General features: G+C 39.9%; 1 protein-coding gene across 4 annotated transcripts in view; it reads left to right on the top strand.

Moving 5' to 3' along the window:
• The window catches only part of fuss (SKI family transcriptional corepressor fussel), a 103,953-nt gene that overhangs the window by 66,511 nt on the left and 10,517 nt on the right, over nt 1-26,925 (top strand). For all 4 annotated transcript variants that reach the window (XM_089248662.1, XM_089248671.1, XM_089248655.1 and 1 more), the window contains exons 5-8: nt 9,636-9,728; nt 9,856-9,915; nt 15,253-15,327; nt 20,832-20,906. In XM_089248662.1, the coding sequence (XP_089104788.1) occupies nt 9,636-9,728; nt 9,856-9,915; nt 15,253-15,327; nt 20,832-20,906 (303 nt within the window). The remainder of the gene's footprint in view (nt 1-9,635; nt 9,729-9,855; nt 9,916-15,252; nt 15,328-20,831; nt 20,907-26,925) is intronic.

Genomic DNA, 26,925 nt, shown 5'->3' with positions numbered 1-26,925 from the left:
GGGTAGTCGGGAATCCAAGCGATAGGGAAGTACTCCGGCAAACTTGAATATGATTGCAGCATCGGCTAATGAATGGAGTACAAACTTTACTGTTGATAAGTGCATGCTCGCTCATTTTGATTCGAAGAACCCCACGTTTCACTCACGAGTTGAATGGTGTCGATATCCCGTATGCAACTAGGGTCACCGATTTGGGAATTCTCATTGATGAGCGGCTTAGGTTTTCTAAACATTGTTCAGCGGTGGTCGAAAAATCGGAGAGAATGCTCGGTTTCATTCTGAAAACGGTCTCTTCGCGTTTTCTTAAAGTCATTCTTCAGCTTTTCCTAGGCTTAGTTCGTCCTTGACTGGAGTATGCCGTAAGGTTTTGGGAACCACGCCAACAGAGGGACATTGAATTGGTCGAGAGGGTGCAGAGAAAAACTACGAGTGAAGGGACAATTTCAGGATCTGGTGTCGCAGAGAGTTTTTCCACTAATAGGGTTATTAATAAATGGAATAGCTTACTTTCGGGGGGGGGGGGTCGTGAATTCTAACACAATTGACACGTTTTAAAAAGAATTACATCGTGGGATAAATCGAGAAGCTATCCATACTTACAGCAAGGCAACCATAATCTTTTCCATGGGCAGTGTATGACATATTATTAATTATTAATTATTATTTATTTTTTTGGTTACATGTTTTTGTATTGGGTTGCAGTATTTTGACATCCATATGGGCATAATTCTTTCAGTCACCCAGCTGGGCAAATTTCCCTGTTGTGGCTTTTGTATTTGTATTTATATTCGTATTTGAATGACGTGTCTGAAATTCCTGACCGTCATGACACTTCGAACATTTTTTGCTTTTTCACGCTATAAATTAACTACAGAAGGGGGCCAGTGAAAAGTCTGACCGGGGCCCGCAAAAATTTTAGCCTGGGGGAACCCTCTCCAGGATGTGGGGGCCATGCTGACCGCACACTTATATTCCGCAAGAATGACTTTAATATGTCACCGTTTTCTTGCTGTTTCCATTTTGAAGAACGTCAGTCGATTGTGGGACACTCTGTATGAAGTGAACACAATGCTAATTACATAAAAGACGGAAAAGATATGTCACAGAAATTCCAAGTTCACAAGGTTCCACCAGGGGCCAGTGAAAAGTTTGTACACGAGCCAGTGCACGAGTTGACACAATTCTAAGTATTTCAGGGAAATCAGGTAACCCACGGGTATGGGATGGAAAAGAAGTTGGCTTTTAAACAAAAAAAAAGCGATTCTACCCGAGATTCCCTTAAGACACTTTGGCTTCCAAGTACATACTCTTTCTCCTCGCAGGGGCCATTTAGTAACATCATTTCAGTGCAGTTACTGCTCCTACACAACTACCACTACCTAAAACAGCGGACAAGGAAAACGTACTTAGATACCTTTATACACTCCATGCATTCGTTTACCCACACACAGGAGAGTGTTTTTCGGACATGTGGTTAATTTTATCCTCTCGTATAATCTCGCTCCCTTTGACTTTGGGGAAACTTAACTTGGCGTCGCGTTGGGGACGGAACATGGTGACGGTGGCGTCCTTTTCTTAAAGAGTCCATTCAAAGACACGCACAAAAAAACCACAACAAGATCCTCCTCCTTGAAAGCAGAAAAGAATAAGGAAACAAGCGGCTTAAGAACTCGCGCCGTAATTATTTTTCGTGGTACTTCCAGACAGAATTAACGTTCAAGAGATTTAATACAATACACTGGGTTCTTCGGTTAATTGAAAAGATATTGTCTGTGTGTGTGTGTGTGGAGCCTTCATTAGAATCTTATTTATTTTGGTCGTCTTTATGTACTACTTTTTTTTTAGGGGAGGGGTGGGCTTAGGAAGAAGGGGCGAATTTTCACACTGGATTGCGCTTTAACTTGCATCAACTCGTACCAAAAGGATGACTGTGCGGCTTCCATGATGAGAAAACGGCGGGTTTTTGAGGGAGAAATCGGGTCTTAGTGGATTAACCACGATTACGAATTGACCACTCGTGTTCACTTTAGGGTGTGCTTCTATACATTCGTTTTTCCTCCCCGCTCTTGTCCCGTATTTTTCTACTTCGAATTGATTCATCGGCTGTAGTGTTATTCGTCCAAGCGGGAAAAAGGATTTTTATTCCCGTTTTTATCCTCTCTCTCTCTCTCTCTCCTTCTCGGTCTGGAACTCGTTCAAAACTAGTTGCCGCTTATGGAAAGGATTACGTCGTTCTAATCACGGAATAGAACATGTATCCCCCTTCTAGGCCTGTGGAAACACACGTACATGTATATGTGGGAGACTAGTGAGCTGGATGAAAATGTTGCAAAATCCGTCAGAGGGGAAATAATATAATCGAGAAGAAATCGTCTCGTGTACTGTTAAATCGAAGATTTCTTCAATGGGTTGGTACAATATTGCGCGGTTATACCCGTACTTGCCAATAAGAAAAGTGAAGAAAGCGAGTATTGGATATAACGCATTGGATATAACGCCCTAGGAAACCACGCTGAAAATAGCATTGGACTATACAGTTTTTATTTACCTGTTCTGAAGTATAATGATTAGAACCCGGAAGAATAGGCACTAAAAATTCTCAAATTAGGCACTGAAAAAAGGCATTTATAATTATTATTGGAAGAAAGAGAAAAAACTAAAAGCTAAGATATGGTCCAGAAACTAGCCCTAAACAATAGGCTTCACTCACGTCATCTGCTACTCAACTTGTATAATAATGCAATTACTATCAATTATTGTGTGTATTGATGGAAGCAAAAAAAAAAAAAAAACACTTTCTTTATTAATTTTGACACCTTTTTAGTTCGTGTATCAAGGTGTTAAATACTTCTGTTATCAAGTGTTTCCATTTTTAAGTTTTTCCTTTATATGTATGTAAAGCCATTCCCGACTTCAGTTCCGTAAGTCGAATTATTTGTAAGTCGGAGATATTTGAATTTTAAAGAAATCTACGGAATTCATTGAGACGATAAAACGGGGAAAATCCAACTAATAACAAAAAGCTTTTTTGGCATGTTAAAACATCAAACGTTTATCATGGCAAATGTATTCCATGATCTAACAGATATTTCACTATTTATTCCAAAAGACAACAGATTGCAGTCAACTCTAGGTTTGCGTACAATTTGGTTTACGAACTAGTCTTGATATACGAACATAATACAGTCGAATCCCGTTATATCGAGCTCCAAGAGACCGGAGAATCACTTCGTTATAAAGGAATTTCAGGCTGTTTGCATTGTTCCTATGTAAACTTATTTGAGGCATTAGAAAAGTGTTCGTTAAAACGAGATTTTCGCTATAACGGTATTCGTTATAACGGAATTCGACTGTATATTTATTTATTCAATATTGTTTGGTCGAGGTCTCTACAAGAGGATGCGGAAGTTATGTATGACGAAAATGACGATTGATGGAACAGGAAAATTCGTAAATCGTAGTACAATCTACAATATTTGGTGGTAGATTGTCCCAGTTCTTGGGAAGAAGCTAAATTTGTGACAATCTGACGAGGCAAAGATAAGCTGAAATTTTTGGGAATGATTGAGTTGGCGCTTGAGTTCCAATATGGAGACAGATGAAGACCAACAGTTAAAAATGAAGCGAGTGGACTTGTTTTGGATAGATTCTAATTTGTCTATGTTGGTTTGGGTATGGGGATACCAGTCTTCACAGGCATAAGACAGAGCAGGGAGAATATATGTCTGGTAGCACAAGTGACGGACATGACGGGTGGAGTTTTTCAGGTTACGGGGCGAAGGAAAAAGAGATTTTGAAGACATTTATTACAGATATAATCAACGTGAAGATTCCAGCGGAGATCGGAAGAGATTATAATCCCCAGGTATTTTTATAATGGGAAAAACCTCAGAGATCAAATAATCTAATATTGTTCCTTTGGATTCAGTCTAATTTTTTCCGACTCGCATGTTCGTATATCAAGAATAGTCTCTATTATCCTCTATTGAGAAGTCTATGGTCACATGGCGATTTTGTTTCAAATTCTTTTCTCCAAACATGACTCCTGTTATCCAGTTCACGGATCAGCATTGATCAGCGTAGTATCAATTTAGCTTGGCTGATAATGCAGTTATCATAAACTATATTATTGAAACATAGACGAAGTAAATGCAGAAAATTTTTTGGCAGTTTTCCCAAACCCTTAATATTTTAGTTGTTTTTCTTTTACACTTGCCTTCTTCAATGCCTATTTTTGGCATTTTTTTAAAGTATTTTTGATGTCGTTTTCTTTTTAATTGATTATGTATTCTTCATAATCGAATCAAGAGCCATTTCTCGCGGTTATGATTCAGAGTATCATTTCTCACCTACTCCACATGATCTATCGGATATGTCAGAGTATCATATTTATTTTAAAACAAGACAAATCATTGGTAATATTTCTCTCTCGGGAATGACTGTGGACAGGACGCGGCCCGTAAATCCACAGCTCAAGCCAAGCAGGGAAGCTCTCTCTCTACAGCCAAATATGACGATACACCATATAAACCCTTGGCATCCTTTTGTGGTCGTTTGAGAGGTTATCCGCGGGCGATAAGTCGAAAAAGGGTTCCCTTTCTCCCCGAACTCCCTACTACTCGTCTCTCTTTCTGATCCGATAACACCTCCGATAAGTAATTTGCAACAAATCTAACTTTGCCGCCTGTGTTACGCGAAGTTGTTTCTCCCCCGATTTGTCTATTCTGTGTCGGCCACAAAAGACCCTTCGGCACAAAATCCATTTTGCCCCTATTTACATCATAACGATTCCTCAATCCCTCTCCTACTCTCGGAGCCTCCTCCAATCAATTGTCCCGCCTCACCGTCATTCTCCTGTACACACAAACCGGAGTTATATCTCCTAAACGTTCGACTATTCCGTAGTCATCAGCGAGTTGCCTTCTGGATGTGTATTATGCGGCGATAGGTCTCCCGATTGGCTTCGCGAAACTGCGCAGGATTTGCATTCCCTGAATATTAACGACACTGCAAAAAACATTAGTTATGTATAATCTGTTATGTCACAATATTCGTAATGCCTGATTTTGTGCTGGAACAAAGCCGATGAATCGCGGCGAGACAAAGGCTGCCGCCGATTCAGATACTAATTCAGTATGTTTATTACTTTAATCATTGAGTGAAAATGAAGCAGTGAATCCAAATAGGTGAATTCAGTCGGCGAATCCAAAGTCAATGATATAAGTTTTAAAATTATTAATATGATTTTAGTCTTAAAATCGTAGTATTTGTTTCGAATTAGGAATTTTATGATAATGGAGGCTCTGGGTTCAATGATAGCATTCGTATCTGCGAACTCTGCGAATTCAACGATTACATTCGTATCAGTGGTTTCCTTTATAACGATCGCATCTGCGAATTCATCTATAACGATAGCATCTGCGAATTCTGCGAATCCATTTATGACGATCGCATCTGCGAATTCTGCGAATTCATCTATAACGATAGCATCAGCGAATTCTGCGAATTCATCTATAACGATAGCATCAGCGAATTCTGCGAATCCATTTCTGATGATCGCATCTGCGAATTAATCTATAACAATCGCATCTGCGAATTAATCTATAACAATCGCATCTGCGAATTCATCTATAACAATCGCATCTGCGAATTCTGCGAATCCATTTCTGACGATCGTATCTGCGAATTCATCTATAACAATCGCATCTGCGAATTTCGCGAATTCATCTACAAGTATCACATCTGCAAATTTCGCGAATTCATCTACAAGTATCACATCTGCAAATTTCGCGAATTCATCTACAAGTATCACATCTGCAAATTTCGCGAATTCATCTACAAGTATCACATCTGCAAATTCAGCGAATTCCTCTATTACAATCGCATCTGCGAATTCCGTGAATTCCTCTAACAATCTCATCGGCGAATTCTGCAAATTCATCTATAACAATCGCATCTGCGAATTAAATGAATTCATCCACAAGAATCGCATCTGCAAATTCAGAGAATTCTTCTATAACATTCATATACGCAAATTCAATGATTATAGTCAGAATATGTGAATTCAATGATTATAGTCAGAATAAGTGAATTCAATGATTATAGTCAGAATATGTGAATTCAATGACAATAGTCAGGATCTTTAAATTCAGCAATAACGTTGGCATCTGCGAATTTATCTATAATATTCGTGTCTGCGAACTCTGCGAATTCATCTATAACGATCGCATCTACGAATTCATGCGAATTCCTGTATAACAATCGCATTGGCGAATTCTGCGAATTCAACGACAGCATTCATATCTGTGAATTCAACGACAACATTCATATCCGCGAATTCAACGATAACATTCGTATCAGCGGATTCAATGATAGCACAATCAAAATTTTCGAATTCAATGATACCAGTCGGATAGCATTCATATCTGCGAATCCAGTGATAATAGCCAGGAGATCTGCGAATCCAATGGTAATAGCCAGGGGATCTGTGAATTCGACAATAACATTCTTGTCTGCGAATGCAACGGTGACGAATTTCAAGATAACCACTTTATGATTCGAATACAACACTAAATATATTGAACTCTGAATTCCATTTATAAGGATTAATTTCATTAGAGATTTTTAAATTCACTTATAAAAGCCTCAGAAACTCCAAAAATTAATTCCAATAACCGTGCAAATGCTCTAAATTCCATGCGATGATCATTGGTCGCTCCAAATTCAATAGTGACTCAAAAATTCATTGATGATCTCATCGGAGGTGTTCGAATACAGTGATACGGAATCCATTTCCGGGTATCCGATCTGAGATAAGTGTAATTGCATGGCCATTTTCTGAGAATAATTCTACAGAGAAAATCGAATCAAAATACTTTTGCATTTAATATAACATGTGAGAATCGGCATTTCGATTCCAAAAACAAAAAAAAAACTCCGAATACATTCTATTAGGATGATTGTTTTTTGCACGGGCCGGTGCTCCCTCATATCGCAACTTGTTCGCCCGAAATTGATGTAACATGATATAGTTCCAGTTAGTTTAACATTCAATCATTTTGGCAAACGATCTCTTCATTGCCCTTGTTTTTAGCCGAGCGTCCGAAATGATAACATATCGGTTAGGAAAAAATGTAGGTCGCCATATATTATCATTATTATCATTAAACATTTTTCGGTCATATGCAGTCCGAGAAACATACAAAACAATCGAAGATGACTTTCGACATTAACCGGAAGGGATCATGTAATACATGGAAGGTTACTTTACAGATTGCATTACTCATTAATGTCCGTGATTTCACGTTTAATATCCCTGAAAAGACATTAATGTACTGCCTATACCATGGCCTAATCCATTTCGAAAATGTACCTGCACAGTGTAGATATTTTATGATATCAGTGTTATTTCAATTATGATAATTTTAATAAGAAACAGAAATTACACGGTTGATTATGAGACTGAAATGAATATGGGAGATACAGTGAAACTCGGTTGCAAAAACGTCGATATTATGCAGCCTCAGCTGATTCCTATGGAAAATAATGTTAATGAACGTTGTTTATAAGGTTAATGAAAACCTATAACGACCTCGAATATAACGACATTTTTTTTGTGAGATTCAGTTTCCCAAGAAAATGTCTAGAGAATTCCCTAATAAATGTCCTAATTTTTCGGACGCAGTAATTCAAATACACTCTTCAGCAAAATAAAACGAAGCACTACCCTATATAAAAAGTAATCCGATCAGCTCAAAACTCCGCATGAAAATTCCTTTTTACCAAGTATTCAAATGATTAAATTTTCACGGCCAATGAATGTCAACTTCGGTTATAGCGCGCGGTTCTACTGCGCCACCAGCGTTGTATAAAACAGGTAACAATCGCGGACGGTTTATCTTTTCTCGTTGTCGGCGTTGCAGTTCCCTGGAGACACAACCAATAATGTCGTTACGATGTTGTCGAAGATCTTAAATCCAATTGGACGACTTCGTACGTTAGTCGGGTATGCGTGAAACTGGCTGCTCATACCGAGCAAATAGGCCGGCACCTGCACCGTACGGACACGGCTGTGCAAAGGTGCTGGCAGTAATGGTTGCTGCAAGGAACTCATTGGTGGAATGAAGGCTCTGGAAGGCCAAGATGCACGAATGTGAGGCAATATCGGATGATTGTGCGACAAGTCCGAACTGCCCCAACGGCATCATTGTTCGCTATCCAACGTGTTACAGCCGCTTCCATACCAATTTCCATACCAGCCACTTCCAACTACTTCCAAGGTACCCGTGGTACCTTCCACCATCTCACGGAGCTTGGCTGAGGCGGAGTTACGCTCACAGCGTAAGACATCTGCCTTCAACCCCACAACATCGGCAAAGTCGTCTAGAGTTGCCGATCATCATGTCTGCCAACAGACTGGCATCCCATAGTGTTCAGCGATGAATCCCGCTTCAGTCTCGGAGCAGATGACCATCGGATCCGTGTGTGGAGGTGCCGGGACCAGCGGTCCCAATCAGCCTTTGTTTTACAGAGGCATACAGTTATTACCCCTGGTGTGATGGCATGGGGGGTGCTACCTCTTACGACAGCAGGTAGTCTATATTCATCCTGCGTACAATATCAACATCTTAATGATATGTTGATGACATCCTGGGGCCATAATGCCTGGCATCCTCTCTGGACTGCCTCCGTGCTGTTGATACTGTTTCTCGGAAAAGGTCCAGATTGTGAACATGTATGGGACATGGTAGGCAGCCAGATTCGGGCAACCCAAAATGTCTGGAGCAACAATTGATGAATGCCTGACAGAATTTATCTAAAGATGAGATTAGGAACCTTTTTATCACACTCCTTACATCGTCGTATATTAGGAGTCATCGTCGTCACGGGGGGGGGGGGGGGGAGTTCAACAATTACTGAGTTCAATGTGCAATTTCTAGCCAATGATGGAATTTTTAATAATTTCATTATCTGTGTCCAGGTATTTCGGCTACCGGGAATTTTTTCCGTGTCACCAAACCAGGATTTAACCTAACACTAGGATTTGATAAGCAAGGTGAACGGCAACTCGGTGTCTTAATTTGCAAAGTTTTCTAATCTGGGATTTCGCTGTTTTTGTATTTTTATTTTGCAAACATATTCCCTTTGAATTTTTGTATTTTTGCTGACCATGAGTTCTGCTTCGAATTGGATCGAAAAACACCGTCAGTTGTGTTGTTTTTCAGTGAAAAAGAAAATGTTTTTCCACAACTTTTTTTTAATGGCATGATCGAACGTCATTAATGTTCAGTTCCCTCATAGAATAATGGCCAATAAAAAATAATCTATATATATATAATTGATTTTCTGTCTGTGTGTGTGTGTATGTTCTCTATACAAATCTACAATTTTAGATCGATCGTCGCCGAATTTTGCATAAATACCAAATGGGACCCGACTTGTACGATAGGCTACTCCCCCCATGGTCTCATTAAGGTGCCCTGCAAATTTGGCTGTGTTCGGATGAGCAGTTCGTAAGAAAAACTACTCAGAGTGTGCAGAATTTAATTTTAATCACCCTGTACTTATCAGGTTTATTTATTTTTGTATATATTGTGTATTCACGTGATTATTACCACCATGATATTCATACGCAGTTGATTCGGTGAGCGGCAACAGCCTGTTATTCCGGCCACTGATGGACAAACTCAGCCCCATGCAGATAACTTCACCCTCGTCGCATTTCAAAGGTACGTTCCGGCTTTTAGTTGACATTGAATTCCATTCATATGATAGAAGCCATGACAAAAAAATTTTATTTCAAACCAAAAATTGTTGTTTGGTGACAAAATTACTAAACATTTTGTTTTGTTTCAGTCGGAAGAGCTTCCGAATCTATTCTCATGGATCCCGAGCGTTTGTCTTCTCTTAGTAAAGGTAAGAATTCAATATTTCTGAAAATATATTGTTGCGATTTCTAGTCTTAACCATGGCCATTTCAATCACGTGAAGCCTGACTATCCCCTTTGGACGTACGGTTTATAGTAGATTCCGAATGTATTTTCTTTCAAAGGTGTTGAGATCAAAACGGCTTAACAGCCCTTGATGAGAAGTAGCACTCGTAGGCTCACCCTCCGGGCTTCAGATTGGTCATCGTCTTCGATGAAGAACATGAGCAGACATGTCGATTATGGACGTTGTATTTCTGTACGATAATGGATAATGTTCATTTCACATTTGTCCCGGCAAGCCAGGGCCTTAACTAGTGGGGAGTTGCCCCAGATTTTTGTTTTTTGTTTGCGAAGTTTTTGGAAGAAACAAAAAAAAAAACAATACTGCTATAAAATCGTAGAATTTTGAGCGTGAAAGATGTGGCAAAATTATGCTCCTCCTCCTCTTCCCGAAAATAATTACTCTGTCTCCTAGTTCAAGCCTTGCAGCAAGCAAATAATATTCTCACCAAATTTCGCTGAGAAATGCAGAAACACCTAACCTGTAGTCCAGACTTGTCACTTAGCTACAATCGTCTGTTTGCCCCCCCCCACCACCACCAACCGCAAAACAAAACCTCTAAAAAGATCAGATGTTTTCCTCAAACAGTGAGTTGAATAGCGCTATAAATTATTGGACAACCTCACTCACAGCCCAAGGCCTTTGAAAAGAGGCACACAGAGGTTTTCGAAATAATTGTCTCCGCCTCTCTCTCAACTAAACTTTAACTTGCAAACTAGTGCCAAAACCTGAGAGTACGTCTATTTTATTGTAAGGGGCTCTTGTAAACTATTTTTACTATTAGACCAACATGTTGTGTCGCACAGAGTAGATGTACAAAGCATTCTGTGTTTCTGTGTGCTGTGAGCTCATCTTGGACACCTCGTAAGCACAGGATCTCCCTTTGGAGGGGCACAAGGAATTCCGTTCCTTGAAAGAATTTTGAAGAGGACACGGGGACCGTATAAAAATTTAGATTTCTTATTTTGTAACACACTGTATTTTCACTCTGAAAACTAGTACAGGGTAATTTTTGAACGTCTGCTGAGCATTTTTTAAATTGGAATCATACCTCTACGACGGACGGTTGATGAGATAAACGTCACATTAGCATTTGCAGGGCACCCTGTATAATAATGTCCCTGTAAATAAGTCCTGTTTGACTGATTCACATTCATCACCACCGAGCCAAAACCATTGCAGCTATAAATATGAAATGTCAAAAAAATTTGTCAGTAGTTTTATTCCATAATGTAAAGACTCACAAAGAACGGAATTCTTAAAATTCCGCCCCTAAGGGGTCTCGAGGCAAGGCTGTAACTAGGATTTTTGCCGCCCCCACAACTTTAAAATTCGATAATTTTATAACTATGTTCTTCGTTCCCACCTAAAACTGCCGCCCAGGGCAGTTGCACCCGCGCCTTCTAGTTCCGGCCCTACGTGAGGGGTTCAAAGGTAAAGAGACTCGCTAAGAAAGGATTTCTCAAAATTCAACACCGAAAGGGTGTCATAAGGAGGAATTTTTAGTTTACGAAATCCCCATGATCGAAGCCGTGAGTAGCAGCTAGTTTTTTCTATAACAATATTCGAAAAATAATTTAAATTTTTAATATTCGGGGGTGATTTTTAAGTTTCGGGGTTCCCTTTGTTCGTCCCTGCGTACACCACTGATCTTGGGCACCATCCATTCTTCACAAGTGGAAGTAATTCCACTATTTCAGAAATTATTCTGAGAAGGACTGGTCGGATTCTCGAATCCACAAAACCTCAGGGACTTGGTACAGTTGGCGAATTTTCCATCGACAAAGCAAGTCGAACTTCCATGATCGTAGGAGGGCTCTTCCATGCGGAATTTACGAGTTGTAAAACATTTTTAACCTTTCACGTACAAACCGAAAGTGCTTAAACATGAACCCCAAGGTAATTAGTCACGTGAATAGCTAATGTTGCCCCTCCCCTCTCTCTCTCCCCTCTCTCTGTCTTTGTATCACAGGATTCCGCCCATCGAGTAAATTTAACCTCGAGCGACAGACCGTAAAAAACGGGACATCAATTTTTATAAGTTCGTTGTATACGATACCACACAACGGTATGCCTATTCCCATCGTCTCGTCGTTACGTAAAAAACGCGTTACAAGCCAAATTCGAGTCCGGCGGCCATCGCAATCAATCAAACCAATACATCATCATCATAGTTGGCGTCATTCTACAATGAAGGAGGGGGGGAGGTAGGAAAGAAAATGAAAAAAGTACAAAATTGGAATGAAAATGCGCCACACATTTAACACATACAGGAAACGGACCCTAATTTTGAAACCACTGTCAAAAGCTTGGCGTAAAAACTCTTTCTCTCTCTCTCATTCAGCCATTAATATTTAGAAGCGATCGGTCTCATGTATAAATAAGGTGAGGTATACTAGCAGTTATATACGGGTATTCTATCATGGAGATCATTAAATGGAACTCTAGTTGGGAAATGCCCGACCCCGTACTTGTTACGTGCGGCATCAAAAACCATTAATTAACCGCGGCTTTCAAAAGTCGTTGAGGCTTGAAAGTTGCTTGTTAGTCACTGGACGAACAGCGCTTTTAATTCGAGACGAGGCCCTCCATTGTAACGTCATGGGCGAAAAAATTATCACTCGTCTCCCCCTCCCCGTTATCTCCGTGTTATCACTAGGACACCCGGTATCCGCAACAACAAATCAGAGTTAAAACACTGCGTGGTCGTGGTGTTTTCAGGTAGAGTCCTCCTTCCCTATTCATGGTGAAAATTTACGATCGCAAGCAAGTAACTGGAGAAGACTACTGAGTCGGTGTGTGTGTGTGGCAGTAGTGTTCTCCCGCTGAAGCAGTTTTGAGGTCGTAACGAGCACCAGGAACGAGAGATTTATTGGTCAATAGAGCAACCAAACCACTAGATCGGCAAGACACATCCTCTCTATTTCCTATTACGGAGGAATTTCGAGAATTTATAGCCAGAGGTTTCTCCGGAACTTACTTGAGACCATGACGGGCTCCACGGAAGTGCAATCTACTATTTTCCATCGTGGACATCCGTATAGGAATGTTGCTTGTAGGAGGGTTATCTTATTTTGCCGAATATTTACTTGTGTGGGTGACACCCCGTATAGAGATGTTGCTCCAGTGCCCATCAAAATTCTGAGCATGGTAATGAAACTCCGGTACAAAAATTAGATCGGTTTGAGGTTTAACGCGTTGCATTTTTTCATTTAATATCGGTCGATGAAGATTTGCATATCAAAACCGCTGTGGCTATCCACTGCACTTTGATCTTAGCCAAAAGACCCAGAAGCGATGTGCGGCCATCCACTAGAATAGGAGTGCGCAACCTCCGGCCCGAGGGTCAAATGTGGCCTGCCAAGGGGGGGGGGGTTTCATCTGCGCGAAAACTTTTCCCGGTAGAAAAGTATCAATGAGGCTTTTTTTGGATCACGTAATATCTCCCTCTTTCTTTGAGGGGCATACAAACCGTCCGTATCCAAGGTAACCAATATGGCGACTTCCAGCACGACTCCGGAAAATATCCGGATTAATGAAACGTAGAAATGAATCTTTTTTAAGTTAAAGTTATCGATCAGCCTGTTTTTGCTCCAAAAAAATGCTTAAAGTTGCAGAATTTATACAATGTACTTTATGGGTGAATAATTAAAACATCCTAAACTATATTGGATTTATGCAGTTGGATATTAATTTTCATTCACGTGCTTGAGAAGATGTAAATAATAAGTTGAAATCAATGTTATTGCACGGATATCTAATTCAAAAATAGGTCCGGCTAATTATTTTATATTTAATTTTCTGGGCTTCGTATCCCTAAGCGAACTGAATGTTTCGAAAATCAAGGTCTCAGTTAAATGTTAGAAATTACTGATGTGGCGGCAAACCCCACTAAATTTCCACATTTCTGCAGACAAAATCGGTGGTTTTAACATTGATTTCTATGGAGATCATCTCGTGCTATTCTCTGAAAGTGATGCGATGGTTATTATACGTCTCTTCAAAAAGCCTCACACTCACAACGTGATGAATACCTAGGCAGACCATATTTCTTGTCATTTTAAGGAGAAATTTAGCAATGTCCCGTACTTAGGATCGCAATTTCCTGCATTCTCTCCTCGACGATGTATGGTGTGAACCTACGTATGAAGGTGTAAATTTATTTGAACCCAAATATGATTACCCATATTACTAATACAGTAGAACCTCTGAATAACAGACACCCATGGGACCAAACATTTTGTCCGCTAACGGGAAATGTCCGCTGATGGGGGAAGGTACAATGTGCAGTTGAACGTCGTTTATACGACTTCCACACTTATATGACGTTTGGCTTCAGTCGCGATTAGTTCTTATAAACGTTAATGTTAAAATGTATATAATACTGCGCGTGTGTGTAAAAGTGAACACCGGTGCATTGGTTATGCATAATCACCAATTGTCTCAATAAAGAAAGCTTGATTTGAAATTTCGCTACACTTTTTTTTATCACTTTCACCTGCGATTATGCATAATTCCTAAATAAAGTTGTAAAGTCTGATACGCGCACTAAGCACATTTTGGAATAAAAATTAAATTAAAGTAAAGTGTCAAAAACATTCATGACACCATTATCAATCTTGTAATGTTGGCTTTCTTCACACGTATAAACATGTGCAAACAAAACTAACATTACTATTCGGAATTTACCTTCCTGGACCATAGGTATGTTCGGATTAATTGATTATCGGTTTACCAATACGAGCTTGGGATTATACATAATCATTGTCGAATATGATAAATTCTAGATTTATGAATAAAAATTAATAAATGAGAGTTTTGTTAGAGTCTGTCGGGGATCGGAAAAGTGTCCACTAACGATATGTGCCAGTTATCGGGGAGTGTCCGTTAGGGGAAGTTTTTCACTGTATCAATTATAACGGGTGAATAATTTTATCAAGTCTGTCTGCGGACCGTAGGTTGAGAAACGCTGCTCTAGAGAGTTTGGTTAACTACCTGGAGTAACGTGTAAATAAACACCGTGGCCATTTTGAAAACCTTGCTGAACAACCCCCCCCCCCTTTCCTATTTGCTAGTGGCTTCAATCGAAATCCACGCCACGTTTAATTGCAGCTGTGACCAACTCAAAGGGCAGAGTAAATAGTTATTAAGTTACAATTTACATACGAGTTCGAAATTTTTGCCCAGTTCATACAGTAGTGAACGAAAAAAAACGTGGAAAATGATAGCTATAAATTGTTGATTTTGACTTTTTCTTAACAGAAGAGCTCAAGGAAGTTCTTTTACAAGAAGCCGAAGCAAGAAGAAGAGCCGAAAGAGAGTATCAAGTCATTAGAGGTAATCACGATGTCGTTTTTCGTTCAAATATAGGGTGTTTAATGGCTGGTGGGTGTCCAAAAGTAATGGCTTTTTAGTGAGAGAAACAGACATGATGACTCGTAAATTTAAATTACGTTGAACAGGGTAACTGTTCAGATTTATTTAATGGTCCATAAAGTTCAATGTGAGCACTATTAGTGGCTCTGCAGATGTCGAAACGATACCCGATCACCTTGCCAAGTGTTCAAGAGCGTTTGAGGTGTTATTTAATCAAGTGCTGCGGGAATAAGCTGTTTCAAATAATGGAGGAGAGACATCACAATGCACTCAGTTCGAACATGGCATTTAATGTGCCACTGACTTGACCACTTTGCGATCAAGAACGTAATATTGCATCCAAATGCCAGTGGAATATATGCAAACAATTTCTCTCTGTTTTCTTTCCTCTCTCCTCATCATCGCGAAGTTTTGTTGTAAAGTAAAAAACATAAATAAAAGTTGTTCACAATTCACCCCTTTTTATTTCTAAACTCGTATTAGTGATTTTTTCCCACATGTGATGTATCCGTCTAATATATACATACATATGAGAACGAGAGAACAGTAGGGTGAGGGCAGGGCAGCAACCCGATTGACCAAGTATCTAGTTGCGGCCCTGCCCTCACCCTACTGTTCTCTCGTTCTCATATGTATGTATATATTAGACGGATACATGTCCTCTGCCCGGGTACCAGACCCGCCTGTTCTTCTTTAGTTGCAGTCCTGCGTGAGGGTAAAAAGAGAAATCTACTTCGTACGTACTCTCTTATCAACTTATCAGTTAAACTGTTTTCCTTTTTCATTTGTTTTTCTTTCTTTCCTTTCCTTCCCCTTTTTTCCCTTCTCCTTTTTTCAACGTGTGGTTAAGTTAGGGCAAGGTTACCATATTTATCGCCGATTAGTCAAATAGAGATCGTCCGAATTTCTTGTCAATAGCCTGTAAGTCTTCAAGAGACCTCCTTCTCTAGTAGACCTCTCATACCACAACAGACATCCCCCTCCCGCCCTTTCCCGAAAGGGTTCCTTTCCCCAAACGGCTAAACCGTTTGTGTCCACTCAGTATGTGACATGATTGTTCTTCCGACTCCCGTACATAAGCGGAACTTTTGTTCACCACAACTAAAAACCGTGATTGAAATTATGAAAGCAGGAGCTGCGATTTCCGTCTTCGCATAGTTGATCACGCTCACCTAGTAAACATTCCTCTTTGAAACTTCGGAAAAATTCAAGTTCTTCCGAATGTGCGATGTATATTTTGCGTACCATCGTCATAGTCTCCACAAGTGTGGGGTGTCAGCGCTCCAGCCCTGGGGCCCGGGACGAATCTCAGCATTTTTTGTTTTTTCCCACTATAAATTCGTCATAAAGGGGCATGTGAAAGTCTGGTGTAGGGGAGGGGGAGGCACGCATAAAAGATTCCATAGGATGTAGAGGCCATGACCCATCGACAAGTTTGTTTCTGAGGAATGCTGCCCACTGTCTTCTGAACTCGGGAGCAAACAACCCTGCATCAACATTTTGCCTGTATCACGAACGAACTATACGTGAATTTTCAGTGTTGTAGACTTGATTGCTCTCTCTGTGGACAGACTGCAATGAAATGGAAGATCGCCTCGCATTGGTATCTAAAAGTTTGAAAACCACAGAAAACGAACTTCACCCGGCCACTGCGTCCCCGTGCTGGCAGTCCGCGAAACTGCGGAAAGCGACACAAAGCAGCTGTCGATAGAACGAATTCACGACTTTGGCAAATTATTATTAAACTTGGACAAATTATTTGAGCAATTCTTCCTATCTACTCGCGATAATCTTTCATAACTGAGCATGCGTGGTTCTCTCACATATGCCATTATGTATATTTTCAGCTTAGACACCCCTGTATTATCCTAACCTTAATCCAATGTAAAGGCACCAGACTGTAGTGTCTAGATATATACCCAGGCGGTGACCTATCGGTTAGAAATTCTTCGGAATATGGACTGGGTCAACGTTTCGGTTAGTAAGTAAGTGTCTAGATATGCGTGTGTTTAACACGAATCGATGCTGACGCATATATTGAATGATTTGGCGGCTAGTTTGGTTTTCTACATCAGTCTCTAGTCAACTTCCGTCAAAACTTTCAATTTGAAATATACAGCGCCCCCCCCCCCACCATAAGCCAGCATGCCGCCAAACACGAAGAACACTAGATTCTTCATTTGTCTCACAAACCATAAGTGAGAAATTAACAAGGACTTAATGCGTGATTTTAAAAACTAACTTTTAAGACATTTAATAATACATTATTCTTATTTACTAGACGAAGACATGCCATCAAACAAATGGCTTAAAAGACATTTAATGTACGATTTCTGGAGACAGTAGGTACATAGAAAAGGATCGTGATCGATCAGGATCCCATGTCAAAAGACTCCGTATATATATTATCCTCGTCTTTTATGCACTTTGGAATAAATGTAAGTTCATGGTATTGAACTCGATCAAGAGCAATAAGCCTGAAAGCTCAACACATCGCTCTCTCTCTCTCTCTCCTGAGTAAACATTAAATACGACTCACGGAAGCTCAAAAATCGCTCTCCTTAGAACTCGAACTTACACACACCCACACACACACACACACACACATACGCCCTTGCATTCTATGTATATACAGAAAACCTCTCCTACTCCTTTTTATACATCGACGATAGGTAAATACATATCCTGGCCCACCTTTACTCATGGCGATTGCCCAGGCCCTTTTAACTTTGATTGCAGTTCGCTCTTCTTCTTCTTCAACGACGAACATCGCAAAAAAGCAACCAAAGATGGAGGAATATAAAAGAATAAATGATTATAATAAAAGATTTAGAGCCAATCTCTCCCTCTTTGTCGACTTCCTATGACGTCACGGGTTTAATCTCCAGAGTGGGGATATAATCCACTTTTAGCGGCCATTTTTGTGTTCACGGAAACTTTTATTCGGAAGTGAAATTGGTGTTTACTCGTGTTGTCCCAAATATGGATGTTCGAGAAATGCTTGGCTGAATTTACATCAAGTTCCCAGATTAATGTTTTTTTGGGATTCACCGCCATCTATCGAACATCGATGTAAGGAGAAACTGTGAAACGAAATCCAAGGCACTGTAGATTTGCATTGTTTTGTGTTTCTAGATTACATGAAGTTTTATTTTAAAAATTGAAACTTCCGGATTTAAAATCCACGAGTTAATTGTGACTACCTAGGTGCAGTCTGGGTACAAAGATTTCGTTATGACTTCGCTATCTGAAGAGCTAGGGCAAGGCTGTATTGGCAAGATCTGGAGCATAGGGCTACAACATTTTCGGGACATATTTGAGCCCCGATTAAAGAAAAACATGGATGGGTGGCAAATTAGCATCTGGAAAAATGCTAATTTCCAACTAACGAACAAACAGACAACGCTTCTTTCTTTCGTTTATGCTGTTCTTTCCCAACTTTTCCGATTCTGGACTTCAAATATCTCAGCGAATATCGCACTTAGAAACGTGGATTTTTTTGGCTTCGGAAGAGATTTCTAGTGTATTGTTTCTGATTACTAGTGTATTATTTTTATAAATGTTCTTACCCTTATTGATTAAAGCTGGAACAACCGATGTATGGATGGTTATTTGGCGTTTGATTAAAAGTTTTCACGTTTTTCGTGAATCATGCTCACAACAGCATCAAACATGAGAGCATCATCCTAATTTACACGAGGATTGCCTTACAATTCCACACTATAACGACTTCTTAAAAAAAAAAAAATAATTTTTCCCTGTTTATATCAGGATTTATCCCGGTTTCTCAGTCATATGACCCTGCCACGCTATTCCTCGCGCCTGCCCATGTATGGTTAACACCTCCTAGAGATAGAAGGCCTCTGCAGTGTTTGCCATAATCGTCATTCAGACAACCTAGCAAATTTGCCACACAGCACCGTATTTCGTTTCTTCTTATTTTGGCGTCGAATCTTCCTGATTGCCTCACAAAAGCCGCATAGTGGGACATAGAAATACCCTGAGGATATCAGAACTACAGTCCCGGAGCTAGAACCAGATAGAGAGCCACCTATGCCAGTTAGGAGATCCACTAGACTACGACGTCAACTACACCCAGACAGCGATCTCGTACATCTGTTTAGAGAAGAGGAAGAAGGAGAGGAGCCTGAGTAGTCAAGAATAGTTTGATCCACGCTGGCTTATCGAAAAGCTGGATACAGGCAGCAATTACTGACGAATCTCTTTGGACCAAATCAAACAACACGGTGCAGCGATTAGATCAACCCAGCAGCAGATTGACAGCTTTCATTGATGTGATAGTTACTGATCAAATGAAAATCCCTGAAGAGAAGCAGATCACACACACACACAAATTTTATCAAGAACTATTCCCGATTATGACGATTATTACGATGATTTTGTGATTTATAACCTGTGATTTACAATTGTGATTTATTTACATGAATCACCATTTTTCGATTACAAATTTTATACTCGTTTACTGGCGAGGTGCGTAATGGCACCTGCCCATGTATGTAATATATCTTTCTCAAGATCAATAAATGGTTAGGTTTCCCCGGAGGCACCCGAGTCCCCAGGGACAATGTGCTTATATCACTGAGTGTGACAGAGCCTGGGTGTCTCTCGGTTCCTATCACTATCACTATCATCTGTCTTCCATTTTCTGAAGTAAAGATGGAAATGCTTGAATATTCATGTTTTGTCAGTATCGTGTTGTAGGCCTGCCTGCTCTCTGCGGAGAGACTTTTTCCAAATGGGAGACCGGCTCACGTTCGTGCCTCAAGCTGGTCCCCCATTTGAAAAAGTCTCTCCGCAGAAAGCAGGCAGGCCTACAACACGATACTGACAAAACATGAAAATTCCGTAAATCCGTAAACCGGCTGTGATCATGGCCCCCACATCCTGAAGCAGGGCCCCTAGGCTGGGATCTTTTACGGGCCCCCGACCAGACTTTCACGGGGCCCCCTTTATGATGAATTTATAGCGTGAAAAAAAAAAAAGATTAAAATCCTCCCGGGCCCCGGGGCTGGAGCCTCTTCAGCCCACCCCTTGTGGGGGCCATGGCTGTGATTCTATAAGCAAGGGGAGTTTTAACTTGGTTTATGCTTTTTTTCCGAAGCCAAGAGCATGGGAAATCCTAATTAGCAATTTGACTAATCTTAAATTTTCAATTGGTGATCACATTCCTTTTGCATTTTAGTATTTCTTTCAATATTTTGATTTAAAAAAATGTTCTTTTCGATACTTTTTATGCAAATAAACTGAATTTGTTTTCAAAAATTTTCAAAGTAAGTAAATCCAGCGATGGTATTTTTCGAGAATGTAGAATATCGATTTGGGCATCTATTATTTTAAGTTACATGCTCGATCGGGCATGTAAATTTTTGGAGATTTGACTAGCCCTCACTGTACTCTACACACACTATAGCATGCTCATCTCATATTTCTATTATTTTCCGCAGATACATTCGAAGAACAAGTCCGAAAAGAAATCGCTTACAGGGAAGAAGTTGCCAAACAGCTGCAAATCGTTCGAGGTAATGTACATTCATGTTTATCTTCATAAAAATGTAAATATTCAAGCGTTTATATTCATAGTCTTAAAGTCCTCGACGGACGTTTTTTAAGGCGGTGTTCTTCGTCCTTTTTACAGTTGCAGACTGGTGAAAGCAGTTGAAATAGTCCGCAAAATATCGAAAATTTGCGAATTGGCAGAGAAATAAGTAAATAGGAGAAATAATTTGGGGAACGGGAAAAAATAAATAAGTAGAATAAATAATTTGAGTACACGCAAAAAATGAATTAATGGGAGACATGATTTGAGGACCAGCAAAAAAATAAATGAGTAGAAGAAGTAATATGAGAAATAAATAAGTAGGAGAAATAATTTGAAGACCGGCGTGTAAAATAAATAAGTAGGAGAAATAACTTGGGAAATGAATAAGCGGAAGAAAGTAATTGTTAATTAAATAATAATTAATATTAAATAACAGTGACAAGCAGGAGAAATAATTTGAGGAACGACACAAAAAATAAGTAAGTAGTAGAAATAGTTCACGGACCCAGCAAAAAATAAAGTAGGAGAAGTAATTTGCTGACCTGACGGCTAACAGAAATATAATCCAGTATGAAGATAATGTAATGTTCACAATAAATTTAAAGTTGTGTTGTGTTGGGGCTATATAAATGAACAAGTCGAATTGTTTCACGTACCGCGGACCAGCGGTTGAAGAACACCGATTAAAGGTCATAATGATGTCTCCTAAAATGACCAATTGACCGATACCCGGTACATCTGGTCAAATCTCAAAGCTAATCCCATGATTATACTTCGGGGGAACAAAATCGAATCTTGTTCTAGATTCAACATCATACACAATTTTATTATCCACCGGGCCTTTATTTTACTGGAAATACCCGGACGCAGCTATAAAATATCGTACTGTACACGGCACTAACCTTTGAAAGACGGACACAGGGAAGGGAACTCACCGAGTGACGTCAACATCGGTCACCCCTTATGTTGATTTAAACGGACCTTGTACCAAAAGAAAAAAATTACGATCTAGACTTTGCGAATTGCATTTGCACGGTCCGTTGGCCTTCTGAAGTAGTGGGCCAAACAACTCATAGGTTCCCTGTAGCCCTCTGTCCTTCGACCATGTCCACCTAAACCTATCTGACTCGGGTCCCCCCACCATCGATACCCTTTGTCCATATAAAAAAATACCTGACTAGGGTGGTGGCAGGGAAGAGATTTGAAAGGCAAAAGAAAGAAACGGTCGGGCGGAACAACAAGGATAGGGTGGACACCAGCGTGGACAGGAGCTCGGTGTCCCCGGGGACGCTCGCTCTGGATGAAAAGCTCTCCCGAATCCTGACCTTCTTTTACTTTACCTTTTCTCTCTCTCTCTCTCTTTTTGCCTCGGCGAGGACCCCATCGATGGCCGAATCCCAAGAGGGCAATCTGGGATTATTGAGTGATCCAACCCTGTGTCCAGGATTCTAGAAGAGAGAGAGAGAGCAAAATAAAATAAAAAAATCCAATTGGTCAGTGCTCAGTGAGTGGAGCTCTTTCTAGAGCTTTCGTCGTCGTCGAGAAAATCTTGAGAGAAAAATAGAAAAAAGACGGAAAAAGTGCATAGTCCCTTTTTTCTTTACCTGATAGTAATCAAATAATTTTATATATCAGGGGCAATATTTTAGAGAAACAATGCTGGAAATCCGATTGAATGCGGAAAATTCCCCATCAATTCGTGAAATGTCGGATTTCAAGGTGAAGTAATTTATAAATTCATAAATACCGTCTGGTGGTTCTAGTCAGGGCCGTCTTAAGAGTATCATGGGGCCCCCGGGCCAAGTGGTTTTTCGGAGCCCCTACCTGGTATATCCTGGAAAATTTTAACCGGATCTCATTTTTGTTAGGTCCCTCTTCTCTTGAGGCCCCCAGGTCGTGCCCGGGTGGGCCCATGCCTTAAGACGGCACTGGTTCTAGTGTTGTGGATAGTAAAGGATGAATGGTATCCTTGGACATGGGCTGGGAATCATTTGAGAGCTAGTTGTTATATGATCGTTATAGACCTGGTTCCGGAACTTTCATGCTTCAAAGTATGTTGCCGGAAATGGTTCAGAGACATTTGTACCGCTACAGATGCTTAAGAGGCGTACGTGTCCTAAGAAATGCTTAGGAGACGCACGCTTTTTAGAGGTGCTTAGGAGAGGCGTACGCATATCTAGAAATGCTTCGGAGATTTTTCAGAAAATGCGTTGAAGGTTATTCTTGAGAAGTGTTGCAGACTTTCCAGAGATGCATCGAAGGTTTTTTAAATATGCTGCATGTGTATCTAGTCAACGTATTTCGATATATTTTCATGGTCCTAATTAGTTAGCAGCCCGGTGCGGTCATGGGGGCCCCTCATGTACTTCAGCTTGGATCAAAATGGAATCGCGTACTGTAACTGGGCTTTTCTGGAAAACGGAAAATGTCACTTTCAGCAAAATAGTATATCCTGACGGTATTAATGGGAGAAGAGAAAAAATACTTTTTAGCTTACATAAATACGTAAAAATATACTTTCGCAAAAAAAAAAAAAAAACCCAACAACTACGTATTAAATGGCCCAATTATACAGTGTCGGAAAGGGATAAAAAAAATTGCGAGCGATTCTAAAATTGTAGAAAATGCTTACACGCATTTCTGTTCTGCACAAAAATATCGCAAAAAATATTTATCAAAAAAATATGTGACATCTGCTGCTACCTATCAAATAGAAAGTAAACTATATGTCATAATTTTTAAGTAAAGTGGGTTGTGTTGGTTTCAAACCGGTATGCAGCATGGAAACGAACAAAATATGTTATTTGAATGTCATATATATATATCATTGAAAATTTCATGCCAAAATAACAAAATAACGGTTAATATGTTTTTATGTTTGCCGCTAAATTACTCTGTGAGCACCAAAAAACATGTTAACCGGTATTTTGGCGCATAAAATTTACACCGGTACGCAACATAAAAACAAACAACACATCGTTTCATACCACATGTTGTTCATTTTCAAACTACACATTGGTTTAAAACCAACAGCCATTTTATTTTGGGAATTATAACAAATAGTTTTGTTTTTATTCAATAGGTGATAAGCAAGAGTCTCGCTGAAACCGTTTTTTCATTCATTTCATTTCGTTTCACCGTTTTATTCATAATAGTGAAGGATAAATATGAAATAAGTACCTACTCAAATAAATCCATTAATAATATTTTTCGGGCATGTAAAAAAATTACCTCGGGTATCAATTATTTTATGTTATATGTAAATTTTTGGAGATTTGTTCAGCCCTCCAGCCACTCTAATATTATTGCTTTTGAAGCGTTTCTAAAAGGTAACTTTTTAGCTCTGGACTAGATCCTCCCGCTTTATTCCTTTCAGACCCTGGTGCAACAAATGTGTGTTTCGTCTTTCCTCGCAGTAGAATTTTTCCTTTCACCTCAGGGAGTTAAGCCCTGGCTTAAAGGATTTTGTAAGTTTAGAGTTAGAAATATAATTAACATGAACTTTGGGGACTTTCATCAGAGGGCAGCACTTGAAGGTGAACTTTCATTGGGGGGGGGGGCGAAGGCGAAAGTGCTTCTCCGGGGAAAGTGTGATTTATTACATAAAATTTAGCAATAAAATTCGCGAAAAAAAAAATTCATTTGAAGATAAATATACCCTCCATCATCTTGGCTGCAAAAAGGTTAACAAAGGTTGCCACTGTGGTGGTCGAGTGGTTATAGTAACGGACTCGCGATGCGAGGATCCGGGTTTGAACCCCACAGTGGTGGTTGGCTGAAGTTGGCTTTCTGTGGTTCCCAACTTCAAGGCGCAAATGCGAGCCGATCTCCCCGTTAAAAAGTCTCGCCACAGAGAGCAACAGTCCTACAACGATATATCATTCAATCATAACACTTCACTCATAGTTAGAAAAACTGGTGGCAGATGGCAGCACTACACATAACAAGCATTACAGAGAAACAAAAAACTTCACGTCAGGTTTCACTACACGTACACGCACATTCCCGCATGTACCGATTCGTTGGGGGTTCCGCGGGGGCGGGGTGCATGTGTGGTGTAGCAGTAGTAGGTAGGACTCGGGGAATCCATGATGTTCTTAAGTCAGCCATCTCGTTGGGCAATCTGCCTGTTGTGGCGTTGTATTTGTATTGTATTGTATAAAGTGTGATAACAAAAAAAAAGGATAAAAAAAAATTGAAAGAATTTGCTGACATTTATGTTTTTAATACATTTTTTGAGTATCAAAAATGCAAAAATTTTGAATTTTTTTCAAAATTCCTAAAAAAATAAATTGCTTAGGTCTGTGTAAAAGTTTATTTCATTAACTTTCAAAAATTTCAAACTTAATCGCAGTTCCATTGAAAATGATGACTAACCTACTAGAATAAGACATGTCTTATTCGTGACCTACCAGAATGGACCTATGATGCTGTCACGTCATCTCAGCAAAGAGAAAACGTCAAATGCCAATCAGTGTCCATCGATTCACAGTTGTTTTTTCTCTACTACTTTTTTAACGCCGGTACTGATTGCATAAGAGAGAGAGAGACTCTCTTTACTTTTAATAGCCGCAATCCCGAACTAAAATGAGTATTTACAAATAGTCCGAGTCCGATACATCGACTGGACACTTAATAATGATGGGAAGGAGAGGACACTTAAATGTTATATATATATTAGGCGGGAGATCCTTTCACGCTCCCGGCTAATGACTTCTCTGACATCTCTTAAATGAAACTGAACAAGTGTCATTAACGTTTACCTATCGGTTCCAATTGAGTATCAAAGTTTTGTTTTGCCTCTCTCTCTCTCGCCTTTTGTGTTAAGTTTGAAATGAGATCCGCCATTTTGTACATCAATACTATTCTCTCACGCTATCTAAGTAAAAAAAACCAGTTAAATAGCAAGATAAGTAATTTTCGACGGTGGACGACGCCATTCAGACGTCTAGGATAGCGTTTGTGTGTGTGTGATTTTCTCGCTCTTAATTACCCGATGCCACACAGTAATGACCAGAGTCCAGTTTTGATGGACTTACTGATGAATTCGAGATAAAAAAGAAAAGAAAAGAAATTACTGATGAATATTTTTTTCGGAGTTGTTTATCGTGGATATTGATCTACAAATCGTGGATATAAAGATATAAAACCCGCAATGTCAGTTGAAGGCCGGACGATTTATATCAGGTGTTGCTTTAGATAAACGAGGCATTACGTCTGTGTTCAATTCGATCAATAGTCTTATTGAATATCGACAGGCCATATTTCAAACACAAAATAACGGTATATTCATCAACAGTTGAAAGGACGCGATATAGGTAGTAGTGTTGAATTCCGGAAAAATTAAAATCGGGAGATGTTTTTCCTCAGCGACCTGTTTGTTAACCTCTCCAATATATATATATTTTTTTTATCTGGATCCTTCTTTTTAATGAAATGTATTTTCTCTTCTCCTGTGCAAGGATCCACCAAAAGTGGAAATCTGGGAATTTGGAGAAAGCAGGAAAAAAAAACCAGATGATTCTAGTTAGATTACCTTTTTATATGCTTGCAAAGTATAAAGGATTTACGTGCACAAACACGTTTTAGCGATCAGATAACCTCGTTGAGATCATTTTGCCTGTTGTGGCCTTTGTATTTGTATTAGTGTGTTTTCAGGTCGTTGAGACATTTCAAACACGTGACAGTCTCTACCAAAAGCTCCCGAGTGGCGTGATGGTAAGATGCTCGTCTACCATCGTGAAGGTTACTGTCACAGGCATGTCCCCCCCCCCCCACAACCTGGGGTAGGGCCCCTAGGCTGCAAACCAGACACGACCCGGGCTCTGTTCCGTCCAGGATGTAAGCCCTCTACCCGTGTGGGTTGGGTGGTGCTAGGCTGGGACCCCCAAGCCGGACTTTTTACGGGAGTACTACAGTGAATTTATTGCATTAAAAATCAAAACAAAAATGATGGTATTTGTCCCGGGCACCCAGGTCTGGAGCCCTGTCAGCCCCAC

Source organism: Pholcus phalangioides, unplaced genomic scaffold, assembly GCF_987345545.1.
Source record: "Pholcus phalangioides strain wild (caught in Gottingen) unplaced genomic scaffold, Ppha-v1.0 ptg000003l_1, whole genome shotgun sequence".
Taxonomy (NCBI): domain Eukaryota; kingdom Metazoa; phylum Arthropoda; class Arachnida; order Araneae; family Pholcidae; genus Pholcus; species Pholcus phalangioides.
This window is presented reverse-complemented; position numbering and strand designations above follow the sequence as displayed.